General features: G+C 37.2%; 1 protein-coding gene across 2 annotated transcripts in view; it reads right to left on the bottom strand.

The window, feature by feature from the left end:
• Positions 1–27,561, bottom strand: part of LOC124599576 — a 90,368-nt gene that overhangs the window by 15,539 nt on the left and 47,268 nt on the right. Inside the window, exons 1-3 of one of the 2 annotated variants that reach the window (XM_047136090.1) lie at positions 26,664–26,749; positions 2,742–2,806; positions 2,614–2,645 (exon numbers count right to left, since the gene is read on the bottom strand). In XM_047136090.1, coding sequence (XP_046992046.1) covers positions 2,614–2,645; positions 2,742–2,806; positions 26,664–26,734 — 168 coding nt within the window. In that variant the 5' untranslated portion in view covers positions 26,735–26,749. Of the gene's footprint in view, positions 1–2,613; positions 2,646–2,741; positions 2,807–26,663; positions 26,750–27,561 lie in introns of those variants that run through there. The other variant, XM_047136089.1, reaches the window with a different exon arrangement.

Genomic DNA, 27,561 nt, shown 5'->3' with positions numbered 1-27,561 from the left:
GGGAAGGGAGTGGCCCAACAAGGGATCCCTTCCTGGCAAGAGGAGCTGAAGAAGACTTAAAGCTTCTCTTCTCCAGCTGAGAAATATGGACTGACATCCCCAATCATTGGGGGAGGGGGTGATCCTGAAGTAGGTTGTGCAGGAGCAACAGGGAGGTAAGTACCCCCCACCATAAAGGGGGCAGATGGAGTCTGATGGCTCAGAACCAAATATACACAGTAGAACACAAAATAGTAGAAATGTTGTCACAGCAGCAACGTAGGTTAAAGTCATATGCACAGGATGTTGACACTCATATTTTCTCTTAGTTTCAGTACAGGTCAGTTGGTCCAGGGTCTTGTATTCCAATATTTTTCTTTCTTTCTGGAGAATCCTGCAGTCTGGCAAGCAAGGTGAATGGTGCTCTCCGTAGTTGACACAGATGGGAGGCGGGGCACAGGGAGTATTGAGATATGAAGAATGTCCACAATCCCAATAGGTGATGCTGGAAGTACAGCGGGAAGACATATGGCCGTACTTCCAGCACTTAAAGCACCACATCGGGTGTGGATGGGGGGGAGGGGGGGGGGGATATATGGCTTTATGCCACACTGGTAGACCTGTCAGCAGTTGACCTTCTTGTGTTATACATCACCCTCGAAGGCCAAGATGAAGGCACCGGTGGCAACCTGATTATCCCTTGGACCCCGGTGGATGTGCCAGACAAAATGGACACCTCGCCACTCTAAATTGGCATGCAGCTCATCGTCAGACCTCAAAAGAAGGTGCCTGTGAAATATGATACTCTGGACTGTAATTATGGGGTGGGATGGAAACAAACATCCCCCAGTTTGTCACAGGTTAGTAGTGCCTGTGACTGGGAACAGGATGCTGCATTGATCAAGACTGACCCTGACCACATTTTCGACAAGCCCTCCACCTCCCCAAACTTACACATGAGGTACTGGGATTAATAAGCTTTGCTGCCACCCTTAGCCTGGCTTCCTCCCATGGTGTGGCAAGGAGGGTTAGGATTTGGGGTCTTATTTCTTAGCACTGGAGTTAGATCTTGACTGCTTAGAAACTGCCGGTGTTTGACCACTAGCAAGATATGACTTACTACACTTTATGGCAGTCATCCACCCTGATGCCCTCCACTCCGACCAGGGCCCTCCCCACTGGCACCATCCAGGCACAGGAAAGGCCCCCGGCAGAATGGCCGTTGCCTGGAGTCCCGATGCCCCAGGATGACGAGCATCTACTCCTTGGCATACATGGGGAGTTAACGGTGCAGGCAACAGCAGAGTGATCCCTGCATATCAGGGGGCTACAACCAACAGGGTACATGGCAGCCCCACCACAATGGACTGGCTACCATGATGGGTATCCGGCACATCGAGCCAAGATGTCCATTATCGTTGGCAGTGCAGAAAGCGATACTGCACAGAGGAGGGAGGAAACTGCACCCAGATGGGTGACCTCACCCAACACCTGGAGAATGAGCAGGAGTGCAGATCCACATCACTGAAGGATGCAAGAGGTCTCAGCACATGATTGACACTATGCACCAAGCACATGATTGACACTATGCACCATGTAAGACGCCCTTCCCCAATTGGCTCGCTCTTTGGGAAAGTTTTGAAAAATGGAGTTCAAACCCTACAGGGGACCATCACATAAAGGCCGAAATGTGAGAGACTCCTTTTAGTCACCTCTTACGACAGACAGGAATACCTCGGGCCTATTCTAACCCCCAGACCCACAAGGGGGTGGGGTTGGGGGTGGGTGGGAAGGCTGTGGCCAAAAGCTTTTGTGTAAGTGTCATAACTGTGCCTGCCTGCATTTTAATATCTTATCTGCGCAGTGGTATCAACCTACTTTTTCCTACATCATAAATTACTGTTTCTATTTGTTTGTTGTTTTGTAAATTTACAAGTCATTTTTACTATATTGAGAAATGTTATTTTATGCATAGTTCATTTATTTTGATTTTTTATACAATACAGTGCAACATTTTAAAATTTCATTGGCAATGCAGTTTTAAATCGTGATTAAAACGCAACTGGAGACATATGTCCAGGAAAGTGCCTGTCAGCATCCCATCAAAAGAAACTAAGAGACAACCTGTTAATGGAGGTAACCAAGAAACAGATCTATTACAACCAACCAGTAATTCAAAAAATTGTGTTTTTAAGTTCTTCCATTACATGAATTGAATTATGTGATGCCTTCAGGATGGCAGGAATTAAGGAAGTTTACTTTGAGAAACTGGATGAAGTTATCAGTTATGTTACAAGAGAGATGTGATTACACAGTAATGAGTAAGTGGTCATCATGGAAACATTTAATCAACTTCCCAGAACAACATGTAATAGGAGTGTGTGGCTGGATTCATTCCTTTATTCATAAATGGAAAAGGATTTCATACCACCAGGTGTTACCCATTTTTCTGCTACACGATCTCACAGTTACGCATGTTATCTTATTTTGTCTTTACTAGAAATAATGTGAACCTTCAAGATTTGATTAGCATTCTCCGAATTTTTGCATGTGACAAAGTATCTTATTCATACAGGTTTGCATAACTGTTCTAAATATAATACTGGATTATGCAGAATAAATAGAGTAACTTACTGATCGATCACCAGCTGCAACACCTTTCATTTCTGAAAATGAATAGGTTTTTTTCAGTATGTGGAGAAAGTGTAGTGATATGTTATGAAAGCCTAACAAGAAAAAAAAAGGTTGAATAATCTTCATACTTCTCACAGTTTCACGCCTTTGGTTTCGAGTTAGTGGTATCTCTTCTTCACTGTCAGAATCACCCCTAGAAATTAAATGCACATTTATTACGTACATTATGAACTGAAACACTTTACACTAATTTCATACATTACAGCTTCCAGAACTAATCACTCTCCTAATAGCTAAAACACTCCCAAGTGAAGGACAAGGGGAAGAATAGAGTGGATTTGGAAAGGAGAGAAGCTGTTGGATCATGGAAACTAGAGGAAAATGAAATGGGGAAATTTGTATAAGCAACTGTGTTATAACTACATTTTCCATTTATATATGATTTATAAGTCTTTCTCTTGGGTCTTTTACCAATCTGGACCACATGACTAATGGTTAGGAGCAGCAGCAGCATACAGACAAAGAAGTACCATATGCTCAAAGCCTTGGTAGTGCTGCCCCTGTCAAAAGTGATTGTGTGAAAGGGCGGAGGCTGTTCTTTCATATTTACTCAGTGTGTGTGAATAGATTAGTATAGTAATGACCCAGCTGTCTAGAGTATGACATGTCTGAAGTCCTTCATAAGACTGGGAGAGGGAGTGCTTAGCACTGTAGTTGCAACAATAATGAACACCGAGGCTGCAGGAGAGAGATGAGTGATGGACATATTGTTGCTTGTTGGTTTAATATGGACATAGGGTGTAATGGAACCATCTGAAGTGAATGTTGATGACCATGAAGGTGTCTCACTAAGCAGAAGAGGACCAAATGAAATTGATTTGAGAGAATATGTTGAGGATTTGGCAGAATGAAGGTGTAGTATCTCGGCCATATATCCACCTAGTTAATCTAAATCAGATTACGAATCTAGCATTTTTTTCCACCTTTGCTGTTACACTATCAGCATAATTTATATCACATGATCAGCTAATTTTGGCAGTGTACCACATTCAAATGCTACCATTATTCTTTTTAATTTCATATGACTATACTGTGTAGTTGTATACACTACAGTGCTGAATCAGCCCATGTAGAGCAATAATCTACGAGATATGTAATGATTTTATCTGTTTACCTACTATTACTACTTTTTAATCATTGAAAATTACAGAACATTGTTCTCACTTGAGTCAGCCATGGCAGCAGTTGTATATTTAACTGTCATTACACAAGTTTAGTTCAAAACTTCATACAAACCCAAAGTAGTACAGACATCAGTCATATCATCACATTGAATCCCAAAACTATGTTTTTGTATCCTGTAACAGTACATGAGGTAGAGAATGTTATCAGCAAGCTAAAAAATAAATTATCCTGTGGCACCGAACTATTTCACTATAGTTAGATGAGTTCATTATTTCACAATGGCAACTATCCTGTTTCCAGATCATTTGCTCAATTTATGTTGTATCTGAAACTAAGTCTTTCACAACAGTACTGTTGTATAAAACATTCTCTGATTTCTTGCTGCATCTATTCAATTCAGGGTAAAACCTCAAGCTTTTGATAATCACCTCCATTGTCTTCTTCAGGAGCAACTGATTGTCAGAACTGCTTCTGCAGTGGTCTTATATAGCCCAAAGAAGGCTTCTGATTGGTCAGTAATTATGTCACGTTGATGAAGATGATATCAATGTCTGCACTGGTGGCACCCCCACTCCTGCCATAGCATAAACATTCTGATGAACATCTCTGGCCCTTTTCTGCATTGAGAGCTCGCTTCCATGCACCACTAAGATTATATCCACTGTTAGACGTTCTTAGTAGTAGTAGTAGTAGTAGTAGTAGGAGTAGTAGTAGTAGTAGTAGCAGCAGTAGTTTATTTATCCAGTGACAATGTACATTGTATGGTTTTCATCAAAGAACACAGTATAACAAAACAATAAGATAAGGGTGTACAGTTTCCTACAGAATACAATGGCTTGTTGCACCCATTACAACATTTTTGGGCAATACAACTTTGATTACTATAGTAATACAAAAGTATGAGAAGGATCTCTTACATGAAATACATTAGAAGTAAATAATTGATTTAACACTTTTGTTAAGAAAAATTAACACTGAGGCTGTGGCAAGTGTTTGATTTATAGTACTATTAACATATAGTAAATTAATGTAGTTACTTGCTACAAGGTTACTGCAGATATTCATTTATACTATAATAGCAGTTGGTCATTAAGAATTTAAATATTGCTTCCTTGAATGTAGTCAACGTTTTTATTTCTTTTAGCAGTATAAAGTTAGATCTGAAACATACAATCCAAATATCAAGAAACATTTTGAATTATGTGCCATAGAGCTAAAATCTGAGGAGAAGCATAAAAAACTAATCGACATAACAATATACAGGGCTATTACAAATGATTGAAGCGATTTCATAAATTCACTGTAGCTCCATTCATTGACATATGGTCACGACACACTACAGATACGTAGAAAAACTCATATAAAGTTTTGTTCGGCTGAAGCCGCACTTCAAGTTTCTGCCGACAGAGCGCTCGAGAGCGCAGTGAGACAAAATGGCGACAGGAGCCGAGAAAGCGTATGTCGTGCTTGAAATGCACTCACATCAGTCAGTCATAACAGTGCAACGACACTTCAGGACAAAGTTCAACAAAGATCCACCAACTGCTAACTCCATTTGGCGATGGTATGCGCAGTTTAAAGCTTCTGTAAGGGGAAATCAATGGGTCGGCCTGCAGTGAGCGAAGAAACGGTTGAACGCGTGCGGGCAAGTTTCACGCGTAGCCCGCGGAAGTCGACAAATAAAGCAAGCAGGGAGCTAAATGCACCACAGCCGACGGTTTGGAAAATCTTACGGAAAAGGCTAAAGCAGAAGCCTTACTGTTTACAATTGCTACAATCCCTGACACCCGATGACAAAGCCAAACGCTTTGAATTTTCGGCACGGTTGCAACAGCTCATGGAAGAGGATGCGTTCAGTGCAAAACTTGTTTTCAGTGATGAAGCAACATTTTTTCTTAATGGTGAAGTGAACAGACACAATGTGTGAATCTGGGCAGTAGAGAATCGTCACGCATTCATGCAGCAAATTCGCAATTCACCAAAAGTTAACATGTTTTGTGCAATCTCACGGTTTAAAGTTTACGGCCCCTTTTCCTTCTGCGAAAAAAACGTTACAGGACATGTGTATCTGGACATGCTGGAAAATTGGCTCATGCCACAACTGGAGACCGACAGCGCCGACTTCATCTTTCAACAGGATGGTGCTCCACCGCACTTCCATCATGATGTTCAGCATTTCTTAAACAGGAGATTGGAAAACCGATGGATTGGTCGTGGTGGAGATCATGATCAGCAACTCATGTCATGGCCTCCATGCTCTCCCGGCTTAACCCCGTGTGATTTCTTTCTGTGGGGTTATGTGAAAGATTCAGTGTTTAAACCTCCTCTACCAAGAAACGTGCCAGAACTGCAAGCTCGCATCAACAATGTTTTCGAATTCATTGATGGGGACATGTTGTGCCGAGTGTAGGAGGAACTTGATTATCAACTTGATGTCTGCCGAATCACTAAAGGGGCACATATCAAACATTTGTGAATGCCTAAAAAAAATTTTTGAGTTTTTGTATGTGTGTGCAAAGCATTGTGAAAATATCTCAAATAATATAGTTATTGTAGAGCTGTGAAATCGCTTCAATCATTTGTAATAACCCTGTACAGGTCGCCACTAGGTGACAAACATATTTCTTAAAAATTTGGAAGCAGTGCTGAACATTCTGTACAACAATGAAGTGAACTTATTACTATGTGGGGATTTTAACAACAACCTGTTAATTGAAAATGAAGGAAAGAGACAGCTTCCGAGTATCCTAAACAGCTTTCACATGAAACCACTCTTCACATACCCCACTAGAACAACAGAGTCCTCTTCATCCCTATTAGGCAATACATTTACAAATATCAAAAATGGTGTTACTGAGGTCTTTCAGACCACAACATACTAGTAACACACATAAATTCTTCTGTACCTGAGGTGGTTAAATACAAGTGGGAATATAAAAGGCACTTCTACCCAAAAAAGGTTAATACTTTTATTCAGTCATTAGCAAAACAAACCTGGGAAGATGTATACGCAAAATCATCACCTGATGAATCATTCAATGCATTTTATAATACTTTCATGTCCATATTTGAGATGTGTTTTCCAAAGTAACTGACAAGAATTAATTTCACGCCAAGAAACAGCAGCCAGTGGGTAACACCTGCTATCAGAGTATCCAGTCAAAAGCTAAAACTTCTAAATCAACCGAGAAACGACAGCCAAGATTAACACTTTGCAGAATATGTTAAGACATATAAGAACATTTATAAGAAAGTAACTGAAACAGCCGAGACAATGCACAATGACAAGGTAATCATAGGGACAGCAAACAAGTCAAAAGCAATATGGAATATAGTAAAAAAGGAAACAAAAAATGTTAAAAAGCAAGACGACATTGTATTAAAAGATGATCACGGTGTGTTACTCAGAAATGGTACTCTATCAAATTACATAAATTACTATTTCATAAACACTCCAGTCAATCTGAGTAAAAATTTTGCTAGAAATAGTAGTACCACAGTTCAAAGAGAGCAAAGTGGTAATTCAATATTGCTATGTCCCACAAATAAATTAGAAGTTCTTGAGATAATAAAAACAATGAAGAATAAAATGTACTGTGGGATTGATGAGGTACCAGGTTCAGTCATAATTAAATGTGCTAGTGTCATAGCAGAGCCACTCTCACAAAACATAAACATATCATTAACAGAAGGGACGTTCCAACAATGACAAAAAATTTCAAAAATAAAACCATTGTATAAAAAGGGTAATATAAATGAAGTGGGAAACTATAGACCAATAGCTTTGTTATCTGTATTTTCAAAAATTATAAAGACAAACTATAATTACAAATTACCTCAAAAAATTCAAAGGCATGAGTACAGAAACAGCAATTACCCAATTCATCGAAAACATTGGAATAGGACTTGACAGAAATACCGGTACAATAGGAATAAACTTGGAATTATCGAAGGCATTTGATACTATTGATCATGATATCTTGCTAGACAAACTAGAAGCTATAGGTATACGAGGAGTTGCATTGAAATAGTTTCAGTCATATCTCCACAATAGAAAACAGGTAGTAGAAATTACCTCAGCAAACAACAAAAACCAAAGCATTGTGTACAGATTGGACATGCAAACCATATCAATCAGAGTACCCCAGGGCAGTGTTCTAAGACATATATATATCAAGATCCCAGTCAATGGTATGCATGTAACTGTTTGCTGATGACACAAATATTGTAACAGACATAAACAGGGTATTGCCAACATCTGCAACCACAGTTTTCGAATACATACAGAACTGGTTTGAACTGAACAGGCTGACCCTAAATATTTCAAAAACTTATGTGCATTACAGGAAAACAATGATGTCAACCTCAAAATTCAAAATAAACAAATTGAAAGGGTAGCTGCCTCAAAATTTAGGTGTGCAAATTGATGAAAATTTACACTGGAAAGCCAACATTCTCTACCTCACAAACAAGTTAAGCTCTACTTGCTTTGCATTACACATAATTAGCATTGTGTGTAGTACAGGCTGTAGCAGAACTGTCTACTTTGTTTACACCCATTCTGCTATAACCTATGGCCTAACCCTCTGGGGTCACAATACAGCAAACATGAAACCATCTTCACCCTACAAAAATGAGCTGTTGGAATAATTTCAAACAGTACAAGGCTAACACCTTCCAAACAGTTATTTCAACACCTAAATATTTTACCCTTACCATGCCTCTATATAAAAAAAAGTGTTAATATAAAAATGCACATTGATAATTATAAAACCAACTCAGATGTTCATTCCTACAATACAAGAATGTGCAATGACATTCACATAAAAAGAACAAACAAGGCTTTAACACAAAAACAAACCAACACTCAGGGTACTGTATTTTTACAGCCTCTTCCATTACAGAATCCCAGTAAACAGTATTTTAAGTTTGCTTGTGACACTGTGCTCAACAATGGCAAATTTCTCCAGTTCTTGATTTTTAATATGACGAAGTTCTGCACAGTGGTTGGAAACAGTGCAGACTGACTGACCAACATAATTGCTATCACACTCACGAAGGATGAGGCGGCCAAGACTGTCCTTAACAGCATATTGCATCTCTTATCTTCTCAGGAAATTGGAAAATAGATCTGATTTATTGTCTTCCCAGGGCTCTGCCTATTTTGCTACAGAAACAACGGAATACAATTAGTGACTCATCATGTGAATGTTCAACATTATCACATTTCTTTTCTTGGAGAATGCCGACTTCATATAATGTTACCCATTGTCATTCTTTCAGAACACATATTTCAGATGATTAATTTCAGAATCCAAGTGGTCATCACCAGAACCAGATTTTGTTCTGTGTACCGAAGTATTTAAAGCTGCTCTCTTCTGGGTGAAATGTTGAAAACTCTGGCGGTTAAGACATAAATCGGCGTGCATCCGCTTATGGTACGCTGATTAGCCAAGATGTCCTTCTTACCTTCATTGTATCAAAACATCTAAAAATGGGAGACTTCCCTCTTTCCCTGTCTCAACAAAGAACTGGATGTTTGGGTGCATACTATTCATATTTCCCTGGAAATGATCAAGAGCTTCTCCGCCATCTGGCCAGACCATAAATGTTTCAACAACATGATGATAAAATGAAGATGGATGAAGGGGAGCCAAGGTTAATGCTCATTCCTCAAAATGTTCCCTAAAAAAAGTTTGCCATTGCTGGAGACAACTGAGAACCTATAGCCATTACATCAATCATTTCATAAAATTTACTGTTACACAAGAAGTAGGTGGTCCTTTTAACATATCTGAAAAACTTGATCTTTGCAGGAGGAGAATGCTCTGCCAACAGTTTCAATGTGAACACCGCATGAAACTTTTATAAATAGTGAGACCACACCTAGGCTGATTAAAATATCATTTGGGCCAACTCTAAACTGTTTAATTTTTTAACAACTGGCCTCAAGACGAAAGTGTATTACGTTCTCTACAGCGTGATGTGGAAATGTGTGAACAGAATACAAATCTACTTAAGAAAATGATGAGAAGCCTTCTTAGCAACTCTGATAGTATTAACGACGATAACAGTAGTGAGTATGTTACACCTAATTCGGTGCATCATAAACAGTGTGGAAACATGCTTCACACAGCAATAAACATACGTATCAGCGCACTTTAGGCAGGTGTGAGTACAAGTAAAACTACGTACAGGGATGAATATGTTATGTCTAGTGCAGTGCATCGTAAACAGTGTAAAAATATGTTTCATACAGCTGTAAACACAGCGATAAATACACAGAGTGAAATAACTACAGGTAGGCCTACCGGTACTGTAAACCACACACAGGAACATGCACAAATTAATACAGTGTTACATTCGCAGATTTCTGAATCAAATGTGTGTATATATTCTGACAGCCATGGACGTGGTCTTGCTGAAATCTTACGTGATAGTTATCGTGTAAATACAACCGCCAATGTAAAACTGAGGGCACCCATGTCTGAAATCACAACAAACATGAAAGTCGGAAATTGCTCCAGCACAACTCGGTGTACAATTATAATAGGTGGAGCTAATGATGTCTACAGGAATGAACTTTACAAATCCACTAACAATTTGAAAGAAATTTTGAGCTTTGCTAGAACACCTGTAATTGTTGTTGGTATTCCCCATAGACACGACCTTATGGCTACTTCTATTGTAAATAAAGAAATCATTAAGGCTAACAGACAGTTCAAGAAGATATGCAAAGCATTCCAGAGCTCACATTTCATGAGTGTAGATTCACTGGACAGAGAACATTATACCCAACATGGCCTGCATTTAAACAACAGGGGAAAGATCCTATTAGGACAAAAAATCCGAGACTTCCTTTGTTCAGTAGGCAGATGCAAGGAAAGTGAACCCATTATTCTTCCACCTCCAGTAACCCATTCTACAGCATCGTTTGTAGGACAACAATCACAATCTTCAACAGAAGCAGATTAGCCTACACTGCTGGCAGCTTCAACAACAGTACCTACTAAGGAAAGTGAGCCCATTATTCTTCTGCCTCCAGTAGCCCAGTCTACAGCATCTTCTCCAGTACTACAATCACCGTCTTCAGTAGAAGCAGATCAATTTACATCACTGACAGGTTCAACAACAGTACCAACTACACCAGCAGAAGCAATGAAAACCACCCGCCCTTTAAGCAAAAGAGTGTCACCACCAGGTCATCTCAAAGATTTTTTTACTGGAGGCAGGCAGTAATCAGCCAATGTGGTGAGCACTGCAACAGATGCTAAGCATAAAAAATTAGTAGTTTTGTATCAAAATGTACAGGGTATAATTAGTAAGATTCCAGAATTAGAAGTACTATTGCTTGATGAACTAAAGTATGTTTCAGTTTTATGTGTATGTGAACATTGGCTAAAAGAAAATCAAGCTTTTACTGCCAGAATAACAGGATTTGAAATGGTGAGTAGCTTCTGTAGAGAAACTTTTAAAGGGGGAATAACATGCATTTATGTCAGACAAGGAATTGAATGTAAAGAAATCAAGTTCAGTAAGATAAAAAACATTGAAAAAGTATTTGAATATTGCGTTTGCAAACTTACAGACCTTAAAATAATTATTGTGTGTGTATACCGTTCCCCATCAGGCAACTTTATGGAATTTTTAGTAAGTTAAGTCATTCTACAGTAAGCATTATTGTACTTGGAGATTTCAATGTCAACTTTAAAATCAACTGTTTAAATGTTACAAAACTGATCAATGTCTTTTGTTCGCATAATTTAGCACTAACTATCTTTGAATACACTTGACATGGAAAGAACTCTTTTGGCTTTCAGACAAAATCATTAAACACAGCAGATATTTATTTATTTATTTATTTGATATATTACTCCTCTTCTTGTAGATATAATTAATGCATCTTTCAGTACTTGCACTTTCTCTAGAAAGCTGAATCAATCAATTTTAAAACCATTATACAAAAATGGGGATTGTTATGGTGTAAAAAACTACAGGCCATTATCAATGTTATCTTGTTTTTTAAAAATTATAGAAAGAGTAATGTATGGGAGACACTACTTTCCTAAAAAAAAAAAAAAAAAAAAAAAAAAAAAAAAAAAAAAAAAAAAAAAAAAAAAAAGTGGAATATTGGTCAATGAACAAAATGGCTTTCGAAAGAATAGATCAACTGAAACAGCTATATACAACTTTCTAAAACTTGTCCTAAATTCCATTGATAATAATGATGAAGTAAATTGTGGGGTCTTTTTAGATTTATCAAAGGCCTTTGACGTTATTGATCATAAACTACTGCTCGAAAAACTTAGTTGCTATGGAGTCCGTCGCACTGCTCATGCATGGTTTAAGTCATACTTATCTGGCAGATGCCATAAAGTAGTAGTAGTTCATGATTGAAAGTCATACTTTTCTAGTTATAAGGAATTTAATTACGGGGTGCCCCAAGGTTCAGTGTTGGGACCCCTGTTCTTGATCTTTATAAATGACTTGCCAAACTATTTAACACTAGCTGATTGTGTACTTTTTGCTGATGATACAAGTCTCTTTATTAAAGCTCAGAATGAGACTGACCTTAACAGGAAAATTGAAACAACAACAACAGTTGAAGCAAGTAAATGGTTCAGGGACAACAGTTTATTTGTGAATGAGAAAAAAACCTTATGGATGAATTACAGACACGTGTCAAATAATGTGAAGCCCGATATAACTGTGAAGCTAGGCCAAGAGAATATACTACAAACGCCAAATACAAAATTCTTAGGAATTTGGTTAGATGAGCATCTAAAGTGGACCAAGCATATAGATGTGCTCAATAAAAAATTAAGTAAATGTTTCTATGTATTTAGAATGCTAAAAATTGCTGCAGTGATCAAACAGTATTGTGTACATATTATGCATTTATGCATAGTCTTTTGCGATATGGTGTCATATTTTGGGGAAATTCAAGTCAGGCAAAACGCTCTTTTATTATTCAAAAATGAGCGATAAGGATCATAAAAGAAGCTGCACCTAGAGATCCATGTAGGGAATTTTTCAAGGAATGTTAAATCAGGACTCTTCCATCCATTTACATCTATGAAAGTATATGCTTTCTGAAGTCTCACCCCCAGTTTTCTTCTTTAAACAGTGAGTTCCATAACTATACAACAAAACAGAGTAATGACTTACACAGAGAAGTGCATAAGAAAGCCCAATACAACAGAGTGCAATATACCACCCAAAAATTCTCTATAGTGCTCTTCCCTTAAAAATTAGAAGGATTCAGAAGCTGAGCAATTTTAAAAGTGAACTCAAAAGAATGTTAATTAGAAATAGTTTTTACAGTGTTAGTGAATACATGAATTCTTCAGAAAGGGTAGCGTGCCTCCACGTATCTTATAATTCACTCATATGCAAACTTGTGTTGTGGGGTAGACTCTGATGTATACACAAAAATTAATTAATTTGTCAATATAGAGTGTTATAATCATTGTTTCTTGTTGCTGCCCATTATACACAGAATATATGTAACTTATTTGCGTCCTATATTGTTACATATTTATATCATGTAAGCTATAATTGTTTTCGCCTCTATATTTAATTCAGATTTGTTCACTGATATTTTTTACATAATATGTTGTTATTCATATTTTTTCTGTACATAACACATGACGAATCCCATATCATTGTACATGATAAAACGGGTGCTCAATAAATCAAATCAAAATGGAAGAGCAACAGTCCTTGAGTAATTACCAGAAGATTCTGCAAATATTTTGGAATACAAATTACCGATGAAGAGAAACACTGCTGATAGTAACAGATGTTTGTAACATTGAAAAGAAAATTATGAAGTGTATGAAAATCAATGTGATTTTTCTTATCTTTGTTATGCTAGCAGAACAGAATCTTTCAATTGTGATGGTACTATGATCTTGCGAATGGGACTATTCAAGATGCTGAATTTGAAAATGGTTGTTTTATATTCATTAGAAGAAATCATTTCCAACTGGTTATGGAACCGAGCCACACTTTAACAGCTGCAAAGTAATTGTTTTACCTGCAACTTTTTTTCCCCTCAAAAACAGGTTAGCAACATGAATCTGCTCATTGTGTTTCCTTCTGAACAAAATGGCTGCTGGCATTGATGACTACAACAGGCAACTGGATACACTTACAACATTTAGGAATTAGAGTGTCAAGTGCTACTAAGAGGAAACTGCATATGGAGGCAAAAGTAAATCAAAGCCATCAATTTCTTAAGTATGTAAGCACATACAAAAAAAACATTCAACAAAATAGTTAAACTAGCAAAACGTACTGCGAATAATAACTTCATTTCAAATGCAAAAAACAAATCAAAAGTTGTTTGGTCTATTATAAGAAGCGAAGTTTGCCGTGAGGCAGAGAGAAAACACGCTTCTAAAATAGTGATAAATGGTAGAGTTGTTACAGAACCCAGTGCCACTTGTGAATCATTCAATGACTTTTTCATAAACTGTAATAAATTTGGTGACTGTACACCACCAAAAACAAAGCCCAATATGACAGACAGCAATTGCCCATATTTTAAGTTTTCTCAAGTTTCCATCTCAGATGTCATCAAAATCATAATGTCCCTAAAAAAATTCAAAATCTGCAGGGTAGGATGAGGTCACAACCGAATTTCATAATCAACCAATCTTTTGATGAGGGATGTTTCCCAGATCAATTAAAATATTCAGAAGTTCGGCCCATACATAAAAAAGGCAAACAAGATGAATTGGGCAACTATAGGCCAATCTCACTGTTACCAATTTTCTCAAAAATATTTGAAAGCGCTGCATGTGACCAGATCAAAAAATCACAATTCATCTAACAACATTATCTTAGGCAATCAATATGGTTTCAGAAAAGGCTGCAGCACAATCCATGCGATAAATGAATTAGTCACAAAAGTCAGCAGATAGAATGTGTGTGTCAGCCATCTTCTGTGACCTGTCCAAAGCCTTCGACACAGTAAACCATGACCTGCTTCTCCAAAAATTGGCACGCTATGGTTTTCAAGGTAAATCTCTTAGCTGGATATCATCATACTTGGCAAACAGAAAACAAAGTACTTATTAACATCAACTGCAAGAAATTTCTCTCTGGCTGGAAACACACTCAATGAGGTGTTCCACAAGGTTCAATATTAGGGCCACTACTTTTTCTGTATTATATTAATGATATGCCATGTCAGGTCCAGTCTGATACAATCCTCTATGCAGATGACTCAACAGCTGTAGTCTGCTGTAAAAATGAGGTAGACCTAATTCGTCATATTGAACAAACACCTGGGGAACTGGAGGGATGGGTCAAAAACAATAACTTTACATTAAATTTTACAAAAACAGAAATTGTTCATTTCACCAGAAAACAATCTGCACAGTCTGTCTATAAGTGAAATAAGGTATATGGACAAAAAAATTAGAGACTGCAGACTGTGTCAAATTCCTTGGCATATTAGTCAATGAAAACCTGTTACGGAGTCATCATGTGGACAACATACTGGGTCGACTGAATAGCCTTGTATATATTGTGAATATCTTGTATAGTATTACCAATTTAGCTGTAAGAAAAACTGTATATAATTTATATTTTGCTTCAGTCATTAGGTATAGTATAATTTTCTGGAGGTCTGAAAAAACAAATTTACTTAGAGCTTTTAGACTACAAAAAAGAATCATCCAAGCAATGTTGGGAGCAAAACCAAAGCAACATTGTAAACCTTCATTTGAGAAACTAGATCTAATGAGCATTCCAAGCATATACGTCTATGAAACTCTCACTTTCACGAAAAGAAACCCACAACTTTTTGAGAGCTACTTCTTCTTGCATCAGTATGATACTAGATAGAGAACGAGCTTCATGTTACCTACCCACTGTTTAAAATCATATGAAAAAAAGCCATACTATCTGGGCATGAAATTTGTAAATAAAATATGTAAAGATGTGGATGATGCAAATGCAAAAGGTACCAAGAGAGACCTGGAAAAAATATCTGAAAGATAAATGTTACTATAGTGTAGAAGATTTTGTGAATGGCAACAATGCATTTTAATTGTAATTAAAATACCTCTTTGAAGATGTTACACCACATATATTATTAGTTTATTGTCTATTTTTAGTATTATTACATGTAGTGTAAAACTGACAAGTCACCTATGTCACAATCTTTGATTGTATAAGGCATGTTATGTGATGATAAAAATTGAATTGAATTGAACTGAAAATCAAAAGACTGGGCAAAATGTAAATGCTATGTATCAGTAATACTGCAAGCATATGCACCTGAAAATTTTGTTAACAATACTCACAAATGTCCTGTTAATATGGAAAAGCTACTACAAAACAAATAGTGACACTTCAGCAATGGTTTAAGTGTGATGCAGAAGTGGCAAATATTATTACAAAATTCACTAGCAAAATAATTTGCTTAGCTCATTTAGACATGCTTTGAAACAGGTGAAATTTGGGACAATGGGTGCGTAATTCTATCATATCAGTATGCAGCAATCCTACATGTTGCTCAAAGGTTTCCTCCTCCTCCTCCTCCTCCTCCTCCTCCTCCTCCCCCCCCCCCCCCTTTCCATGCTGAACATGACAACAAGAAAGACATCAGCACACAATCTGCGAAGTTGTGGAAGCTTTTTGTGGATTTGAACAATGATTTGAAGAAAATCATATTACACACAGCCAATTCTTATCCATGCTCAGCAGACAGCATGACAATCTTAAGAATTTGTTGCGCACAATCGTGTCAAGAAATCAAACTCTGAACTTGTTTATTGAAAAACTGTATCATTTCTCAATGATACCTAGTAACAGTTGAATCACCTGTGTTTGTTGGCCAAATTGATCCTAAGAATAAAATTTAGTGAAGTAAAGGCAATGATAGCGAAAAATCAAAGTAGAATATTGGAAGTTCTGAATCATAAATGTGGACAGGTACTGGTAGGCTATCGGTTGTAGAGTACCTTAGAAGATAGTCAGGCCAGCAACCATCAGCCTGATAAAAATGTTTTATTTGTATCATGTTTAGGGTACTTCAGTCAGTAATTATGTTGAAGTGGACAGATTGTTAGTGGCACATCAGATCGCATTACCATGATAATATTGTGTGTCATACACAAAATTTGTTATTCCTGGAAATATTTTACCTTGGGAATGAGATTTAAGCATGCTGGCTCATGAAGTAGCTGTGAAAATTCAAATATTGAATTAAAAGACTTACTCTATGTTTCTTAGGCTGTGTGTGTGTGGGGGGGGGGGGGGGCGGGGGGAGGGGGGCGTGCAAAATTTTGGCTCAATTCTTTCTGGTTCCAGAATTAGGGCCACCCATACCAAATCATGACGTGCACAGGGTGAACAATTTGGCCAACTTTGGTATAGCTTTGCGCATCTGTTATGACATCTGTCACCTTCAACTTTTGTACACTAGTACAACTTTTAGGGCTGAATGCAGCTATAGTACTCAAATTGCTCAGAAATGACTATCCCTTATGCTACTTGGTCCAAAAGTGCCTTGTAAAATTTATTGCGAAATATTTAAGTCATACTTTGATCATCTTTTACTATAAGGGAAAAGCAGCTATGACCTTGACTTTTTAGCTGCTAGCCAATAACCAGGCGCCCACTAAACAACAACAGTATTAGCATTTGTGAGTATATAGTTCTGATTTTATTGACCCTTGTCTCAAGTGTCAGATTGAAAATTGCAAATTTACAGCATTTTTCAGGATTAGTTTTTAATATGGCTACCATCTCTGATCTTTCTTTAACTGACACCACTGGAAAGAGTTCAAATTTTGCTACAAGGAACATTTTAAAGTAAAATGGTAATTTTCCTTATAAGGTTTTTAAACTAGCTTCAAAGATACCTTAGTTTTTACGCATTCCGAATGCTTGACAGAATAGCTTTAATGAATGGCATACAAAAATGAGCAAATAAACAACATTGCTGTGAACATAAATTTCATGGATCTAAAATTCTCTTCATGTTCTTCAGCATGTAGATTAGATTAGATTAGATGAGATTAATACTAGTTCCATGGATCATGAATACGATATTTCGTAATGATGTGGAACGAGTCAAATTTTCCAATACATGACATAATTAGGTTAATTTAACAACATACTTAAGTTAATATAACAACTTTATTTTTTTGTGTTTTTTTATTTTTATTTTTTTATTTTTTTTTTTAATATTTTTTTTTCTTAATTTATATCTAAAAATTCCTCTATGGAGTAGAAGGAGTTGTCATTCAGAAATTCTTTTAATTTCTTCTTAAATACTTGTTGGTTATCTGTCAGACTTTTGATACTATTTGGTAAGTGACCAAAGACTTTAGTGCCAGTATAATTCACCCCTTTCTGTGCCAAAGTTAGATTTAATCTTGAATAGTGAAGATCGTCCTTTCTCCTAGTATTGTAGTTATGCACACTGCTATTACTTTTGAATTGGGTTTGGTTGTTAATAACAAATTTCATAAGAGAGTATATATACTGAGAAGCTACTGTGAATATCCCTAGATCCTTAAATAAATGTCTGCAGGATGATCTTGGGTGGACTCCAGCTATTATTCTGATTACACGCTTCTGTGCAATAAATACTTTATTCCTCAGTGATGAATTACCCCAAAATATGATGCCATATGAAAGCAATGAGTGAAAATAGGCGTAGTAAGCTAATTTACTAAGATTTTTATCACCAAAATTTGCAATGACCCTTATTGCATATGTAGCTGAACTCAAACGTTTCAGCAGATCATCAATGTGTTTCTTCCAATTTAATCTCTCATCAATGGACATACCTAAAAATTTGGAATATTCTACCTTAGCTATATGCTTCTGATTAAGGTCTATATTTATTAATGGCGTCATACCATTCACTGTACGGAACTGTATGTACTGTGTCTTATCAAAATTCAGTGAGAGTCCGTTTACAAGGAACCACTTAGTAATTTTCTGAAAGACAGTATTGACAATTTCATCAGTTAATTCTTGTTTCTCAGGTGTGATTACTATACTTGTATCATCAGCAAAGAGAACTAACTTTGCCTCTTCATGAATATAGAATGGCAAGTCATTAATATATAATAAGAACAACAAAGGACCCAAGACTGACCCTTGTGGAACCCCATTCTTGATAGTTCCCAGTTTGAGGAATGTGCTGATCTTTGCATGTTACGAGAACTATTTATTTCAACTTTCTGCACTCTTCCAGTTAGGTACGAATTAAACCATTTGTGCACTGTCCCACTCATGCCACAATACTTGAGCTTGTCTAGCAGAATTTCATGATTTACACAATCAAAAGCCTTTGAGAGATCACAAAAAATCCCAATGGGAGGTGTTCGGTTATTCAGATCATTCAAAATTTGACTGCTGAAAGCATATATGGCATTTTCCGTTGAAAAACCTTTCTGGAAACCAAACTGACATTTTGTTAGTACTTCATTTTTACAGATATGTGAAGCTACTCTTGAATACATTACTTTCTCAAAAATTTTGGATAAAGCTGTTAGAAGGGAGATTGGACGGTAATTGTTGACATCAGATCTATCCCCCTTTTTATGCAAAGGTATAACAATAGCATATTTCAGTCTGTCAGGGAAAATGCCCTGTTCCAGAGAGCTATTACACAGGTGGCTGAGAATCTTACTTATCTGTTGAGAACAAGCTTTTAGTATTTTGCTGGAAATGCCATCAATTCCATGTGAGTTTTTGCTTTTAAGCAAGTTTATTATTTTCCTAATTTCAGAGGGAGAAGTGGGTGAGATTTCAATTGTATCAAATTGCATAGGTATGGCGTCTTCCATTAACAGCCTAGCATCTTCTAATGAACACCTGGATCCTACTATATCCACAACATTTAGAAAATGATTATTAAAAATATTTTCAACTTCTGACTTTTTGTTTGTAAAGTTTTCATTCAATTTGATGGTAATACTGTCTTCCTCTGCTCTTGGTTGAGCTGTTTCTCTTTTAATAATATTCCAAATTGTTTTAATTTTATTATCAGAGTTGCTGATTTCAGACATGATACACATACTCCTGGATTTTTTAATAACTTTTCTTAATATAACACAGTAGTTTTTATAATTTTTGATAGTATCTGGGTCACTACTCTTTCTTGCCGTCAGATACATTTCCCTTTTCCGGTTACAAGATATTTTTATACCCTTAGTAAGCCATGGTTTGTTACAAGGTTTCTTACGAGTATATTTAACTATTTTCTTGGGGAAGCAGTTTTCAAATGCATTTACAAAAATGTCATGAAATAAATTATATTTTAAATTGGCATCAGGTTCACGGTACACCTCATCCCAGTCTAACTGCTGTAGGCTTTCCCTGAAATTTGCAATTGTTAAATTGTTGACTGAATGTACTACTTTGGAGGACTGTTTAGTATTGCTGAATGGAGCTACGTCATATATTGTAACTAGCTGTGCACCATGATCAGAAAGACCATTCAACAGGCTGAGCATTTATCTGGTTAAACTTATCTTGGTCTATAAAGAAGTTATCTATCAGTGAGCTGCTATCCTTTACCACCCGAGTAGGAAAATCAGTAACGGGTGTCAAATTTAAAGAACCAAGTAATACTTCAAGGTCATTTTTCCTATTACCCTCTTTCAGAGAATCTACATTGAAGTCCCCACAAATAATAATTTGCTTCCCCCTGTCTGACAGATAGCACAACAAGGAGTCCAAATTTTTCAGAAATAGATGAAAATTTCCTGATGGGGACCTATATACAGTTACAATTATGAATGTGCCTTTATTTAATTTAAGCTCACAGGCACATGCTTCTATATGTTTCTCTACACAAAACTTTTTTGCTTCTATACTTTTTGCACAATGATAACTTTTGACTTATATGGCAACTCCTCCTTTCTCCATATTTTCTCTCATTACATGTGCAGAGAGCTTATAACCACTTACATTTACCTTATCCATATCAGTAACAATGTGATGCTCAGACAGGCATAGTATATCTATTTCATTCTCAGCTTCTAAATCTTCTAAACAAACCAGAAGCTCATCTACTTTATTCTTTAAACTCCCAATATTTTGATGAAATATACTTACATTATTTTTAATTATACTTTTATGAGAACCTGGCCACGTGTATCTCTGACTCATGGAATTCGCACTTGGAGCTAGCAAAATGCTCTGGGATTTAGCAGGTGTCCTTCCTTAGGGGTCAATGAAACAGATTAGTTGGGCCATGTGGATGCATGAAACTGACAAAGGCATCTTGTTCTTCCAATGATGTATCACAGATATTTCCAATCCACCATTTGTTGTCATAATTGCAGGCTATGTATTGCCCAGATTGGATGCTGTCAACTGGAACACTCTAGAAGTATACTTTATCAACACTTGCACTAAATGACACTGTTATTGGAAACTCTGCTAATTTGTAACTATTTTTCATTGACTGGTCTGAAGCAGTGGTTTTTTCTGGTCCCTGCAACCATGCAACCATTTTCAAATCTCTTTTCCTACAACATTCTTGCAGCATTAATTTCTTCCTTTGTGATAAAAAGGAATTTGAGTCTGTGAACTTTTTCATCACAGAATCTGAGTAGGACACTTGGTGTTAGAATTTGATCTAAAGTTGGCCTTTGGGACTTGCTCTTGCTGCTAATCACTTTGTTCTGCCCTCAATACCACCACATGGAGACTTTACATGGCTTGTGCTGAAGAAGTTCCATTCGGCACCCATGCTAAAGTCATTGTAATGCTGACAGATTCATGAAGTTTTTGAAATTTTTGTATTGGGCGTCTGATACATCACTACAACAGCTGATGTGCTTCAGCACTGGAAAGTGGGTTCACAGCTGATCAATCAGCTTGGAGCAGAAAACATGAACTGCAACTGTATCACGTCACAAGCAACCACTGATTATGCAGAAGCTAAGAGACTCAATCTTATCAGGCAAAGTCTTGTAATAAATAAGAAAGGAATGTAATGTAGCCTGACTATTTTCCCAATGGAAGCCTTGTACCGCATCCTGCACAATAAATGAACAATTTTCTGCCAAATCCATCAGAACAACCAGTTTTCCACATTCCAGATTTTCTTCAGTTTCTCTTAAGTAGTTACTTTGATGCTTTGCTGTATAATGATGGGGGTGAGAGATTCACAATGTGTATCCATTCCTTGTATTCAATTGCTTCATCAATGTTGTTCCCTTCAAATGCAGCTTCTACAAATCTTTCCAAGACTTCTAATTCAGGGTATTGGTCACATCGTTGGAGCATGCAATCTTTTGAATCCATATTGCAAACCTTTTTGGCTAACTCTTTTAGTCATCCTTAAGTGGAGTTGTTGCCAGCACCAACTTGACATTTTGATGAGCTGTACAAACACAAACTGAATGTGTTACTGCTGAACAACTGCAACGCACCACTGTGGCTGGAGCTCACAAAATTTGGAAAAGCCAACTTTTGGTAAATTTTGTCTGCAATGTTCTTAATAGGCTTCTTTCAAGTTACAAAGCAGACATTTCTGCATATGAACTTCTGGGCCAGGTGGTGTCCTTATGGCAACAAAGTCCTTTTTCCCAGGGCAGATTTGGCTGACTTCATCACTGTCTTAGAATTTTGCTACACTTAATATCTTCTTGCAGAGTCTTTCCTCGCTTTGGATCTTGTTTCGCTAATGCCTTTCTCTTCCTTCAGCTTTCTGTCAGCCTTAACCATTCACTCACACATGTAGAATTCTTCCATTTTTTTAATACTTTAACTGCTAGGGGCCAAAGTTAAAATCTGAATTTACTCACCAGCTTTGGACAACTCCAGCTTTGCTTTAATTCATTGATAAGCACTTTTTACAAAGAGAAGTTGTGGCATTTTTGATCTGGTTGCAGTTCTATGACATCTGCTTTAAGCCACCCCCCCCCCCCCCCTCCCCCTCAATTCAACAGTTTATGTAACCACAACCATTTGAACTTGCCTTATCTTTCATTTCGCGTATCCACTAGAATCCACGTTTAAAATGTGCTGAAATTTTAGTGGCAACACACCAATTGCTGCCAAGCTAGAGTTCGTGCTGTCTGAAGCAACTGTAGCATCATCTTCATCAGACTCTGATGATGGCAATGGGTTGGCCTTTTTTTTGCATTGATGTCAACTCTACAAGCAGGGCAAAGTTTCTGTCCAGACTTAACATCAACTGTTGTCATTTCAAAAAGCGGGCTGTTGCAACATCAATAGGACACAGACCTTTGCTGAACACGTGATTCTTCTTTTGAAATGGATTGAAGCACGATTTCTGCATATATTGAAACCTGGTCGACAGTTCTGCTTCATGATGTAAACGTATTTTGGCGTCATAATCAAGCTGAAATCTGACTTGTCAAATCAGCAAGTTCCGATCCTCCTAAGAGACGTCACTAATTGATTTCAGAAGGTGTTTGTCCTTGGTGAACTCAGTTAAATGACACACTGACTTGTTGATTTGTCCAATGGTGCACTTCTCTAGGTCCATATTTCCATTGTTTGAAGCCGTAGGTTGTAACTTCAGCAGTGGATTGAAGGAATCAACCAAGCTGCAAGGTAAACATTCACAGGTAATAACCACAAATGATACAATGATTGTCAATTTGCATACAAGCACGAGTGATACCCAAATCAAATTACATCTTATATAGTGTGAATGTATAAAATGAGAATGCTGGAGAAAATTCCATAACATCACAGAAAATTCAAGAAAGTTCTATTGCCTTGCTATAACACTGTTCTACCTGCATACAAGTTTCTGGAATCCATGCTTTGTGTTGTAAAACAGTCATACCTGCATATAAAATATCCAGAAATTTCTGGAACCCCTACCCTGTTATAAAATAGTCATACCTACATATCTAATTTCCAGAAGCTTCTGGAACCCATTATGAAACAGTTGTACCTGCACATCAGAGGAACAAAAGTATCATGCTGCAAATAATTTGTACTAACAAATCACATCACAGGTGCCTTGATATTCTCCAACATAACAGCTACCAACATGGTAATACATGCAGTAAGCGTAACATCTTAGATTTCTTTTAAAGTATTTTAAACACCTTATACGGAAAATTACCATTCTACTTTTTCAAATCCCTTGTAGCAAAAAACGTGCTCTTTTTAGTAGTGTCAATAAAAGGAAGATCAGAGTTGATAGCAATATAGGAAACTGATCCTGAAAAGTGCTAGACATTTGCAATTTACAGTTTGACACTTGAGACAAGTGTCAATAAAATCAGAACTATTTATTCACAAATGCTAATACTGGTGTAGTGTAGTGAGCATGTGGTTGCTGGTCAACAGCCCAAAAATCAATGTTCCAGCTGCCTTTCCGGTATAGTAAAGGATGGTTAAAGTAGGGCTTGACTCTCTCGCGATAAATTTTACAAGGCACTTTCAGACCAAGTAGCATAATGGATAGACATTTCTAAGGAATTTGAATACCTTAGCTGCATTCAGCAACAAAAGTTGTACAAGGATACAGAAATTCAGAGTGATAGGTATCACAGAAGATGCACAAAATCATAAAGTCAACCGAATTCTTTACACCATACACTATGTGACTTGGTATGGGTCCACTAAGGCGACTTTAGCTCTGGAACCATTATAACAACTGAGCCAAAATTTTGCATATTGACCTAACACATACATATTTAACCAAGAAAAGTTTTGAACAGAATCTGAGATGATCAAGTGGGAACCATTTTTCATTCTACGACACTTGACATGGAATGACATTTGTTTTGGGTACAAGCAGCTGCACAGAAAGGTTTTTGAAAAAGATTTGATTGCAAAAGAGAAAATTGAAGACAAAGGTACTAGGTAAACGAAGAGCATTCATCTCTATGTACTTGACTTGCATGTCATTAAATAAATGCAAACTATTGAAATGGATGACACAATTTCAGAGACTTTACTGGTGTCAAACAGATATGATTTTATGTACAGAGACTGAAGCAATTGTGTCATTTCATTTGTTTAAGTACATGTACCTGAGTTTCAGGCTAGATCGCCATTTACATTCAATGCTGAGGTGTTATTCCGGAACATGGAGTGTCTCAGCGATTCTCTTTGTGTGTAAGGGGGAATTTAAAAAAGTAGACTGAGGCGGCATTTAAAATTTGGACTGAGGAGAGTGGCATACCAGGGTAATCTGTACAGTTCTGAGAACTGCTGTGCCAAGGTGACTTGTGGCTGAAGCACCTGGCTAGTAAGCAGAACACCGTGGTTCAATTCCCAGACTTGGTACACATGTTGACTCACCGTTTCAGTATATACACATACAGCCTATTCAAGTAAATTTTGTGACGTCATCAGATATGTTGCAAACATATCATGAGAGACTTGGTCATCAGTACAAAGAATGTATGAAAAGTGTGTTTAAGCAAATGAACATCAATGTGGATAGCTGCAAAGAATATTTTTTGATTGACATGCTCCTAGCAAAAATGCATTGATTATCATTCAAGCACTGAATGAATTGAACTATTCAAAGGTGACTTTAGCAAATTTTTGTAGAATTTTCTTTTTGAAACAGAAGAGAAGTTAGCACTGTTCTGTAATAATTATTGAATGCAGCCAAATATATAGTCTTATTATCAAACAGTTGTGATGCTGTGGAGAGAGAAACTTTAACAACAAGAAAGTTTCAGAATACCGATAACCAGAGACACACAGCATTTTACTACTACACCCTACACACTGCAGCAACATGGCGTTGCAGAAAGACACACACACTCATTATGTTGAACCCAAGCAAATCAGCAAACTGTGGGCAAAAGCATGTCATGCTGCCACAAACCCTTTGAACCATTATGGAAAGCCTTCTGTTGAGAATAAATCATCTTATGATTGTGGTATGAACAGCCAATAGGCAACTGGAATCACCTTATAGTCTTTGAAACAGAATGTTATGTGCACTTTAATAAGAAATTTCATTCAAAGTTGACACCCAGGTTTTGTCTGGACGTTTGGTTGAATATATGTGATGTGCCTTTAGAATCTTCCAGCTCAGATGAAGGTTGTCCTGAGGTAAAAGATTAAGCTTTTCACAAGCTGCACATCAGTGTTACTGAATTTAAAATTCAGTGGAATATTTATAACACCAATTTTAGTAAAAATTAACAAGATTCCACTTTTTACGGCCACAAATTATCCTGAGTCTCTTTTTTTGTATTCTGAAGACGTTTGTACTCTGAGTAGCATTTCCGATAAAATGATTCTATGTGAAGCAATGAATGGAACTGAACAGGAAGTCAGCACCACTGTCTCTTTACTTCTTGTAGCCTTTAATTTCCTCAGAGCATAGCAGACTATTTAGAGTCTAACACATCATTACATGTATCTACCATTTCACTTCAAGGCCTGCTGAACTTATATAACTACAAATTTTGTGGCACTAGTTTTTCTACAGTTTTCTCTTTTGATCCAACCCGAAAGTGTTGACATAGATTTTTCTGCTGCTCACTGCAAACTTTTGAAGCTGTATTCAGAGGGTAATAAACCATCATCAACAAAAATACAATCAGCAGTTGCCTCCAATGTTACTGTGGTGAGGGGGAAAAAAAAAAGACGTCACCGATACAAATCAGAAAGAGTAATGGATCCAGGATCGTACCCTGGGGAGCTCCGTGTTTTATTCGTAACAACTGAAAATAAATCATTGTTTGCGATCCCATTCCGAAATTTTCGGAATAAATTTTTGAGCGTATTTGTGTGTATGAACAAGCTGGCTCCTCACTATGCAAGGAATCTCAGAGGAAACAATTTTTTCATTCTATTATCGAATACTGATTTTCATTCTGTTATCGGATACCGATATTGTTTTCGAAATATTACTGGCTAGAAACCTGAAGTTCCGTTTGTAATTTATCGCACGCTGATGCTGTGGCAACTTTCTCCGCTGCTGATTGGCTAACATTCCGTGCAGGTCAAACCGGTCTCCCGTACTGAGTCATGAGCGCTTTGCCCTTTCGCCTAGCTATGAGCTCTGCCAAGGGGCGTTGCGGCTAGCAGTTCGAATTAATGTTCGCTTTAACTTGCGTGCAGATGCTCAGCTTTCAGGATGGGGGATAAGAGTTCAGTACAAAAGCAGTACGGTAACTGTTTATGCGACTGCCCTACCGTAAGGCATCAGTCACATGCTGAAATCGACGTGAAATCAGTAACTGATTAACTGCTAACTATCTGAGAAAATGCGAGGTTGTTCTACATCGATCTTTCGTCTTCCTTAATGTTTCCAAGCAAGTCGCCAGTATCTTATACTGCTCCGATATTAAACCCAAAATTTATAAGCGTTCCAAGTGCGGTAAGCATTTCACCGAGGCAAAAAATTTTTCGATGAAAACTACCGCACTACTTGATGAGGGCTCTCCGAGATAATATCGCACCCCTGTATCAACAGCGACAACTCAAAAACGCACTAGTTGAGAAAACTCCAATTAATGTAACAAAACGACTACCGAAACAGTATAAGCTCAAGTAAGTATCGATGCCATTTGGCAATAAGTAAAATTTTTCTTGCACATTAAAGCATTTCACGCGTATTTTTCAGTGACAAACTAAAGATGACGCTTTCGATTTTGTCACTTTTCTTGCTGGGATGCGATATGTGACACGCATAATTTATGTTTCAGAAGAGTCGTGTCGTGAACAGTATAGAAATAACAAAATCATCTTCGTCCACACTGTCTTCCACTTCCAGGTAGCGCTTTCTTTTTGTAGGATTCAACCACAATTGGCTCCATT

The sequence above is a fragment of the Schistocerca americana genome, chromosome 1 (genome assembly GCF_021461395.2).
Source record: "Schistocerca americana isolate TAMUIC-IGC-003095 chromosome 1, iqSchAmer2.1, whole genome shotgun sequence".
Classification (NCBI taxonomy): Eukaryota; Metazoa; Arthropoda; class Insecta; order Orthoptera; family Acrididae; genus Schistocerca; species Schistocerca americana.
The sequence above is the reverse complement of the archived record's forward strand: the minus strand, read 5'-3'. Positions and strand labels throughout refer to the sequence as shown.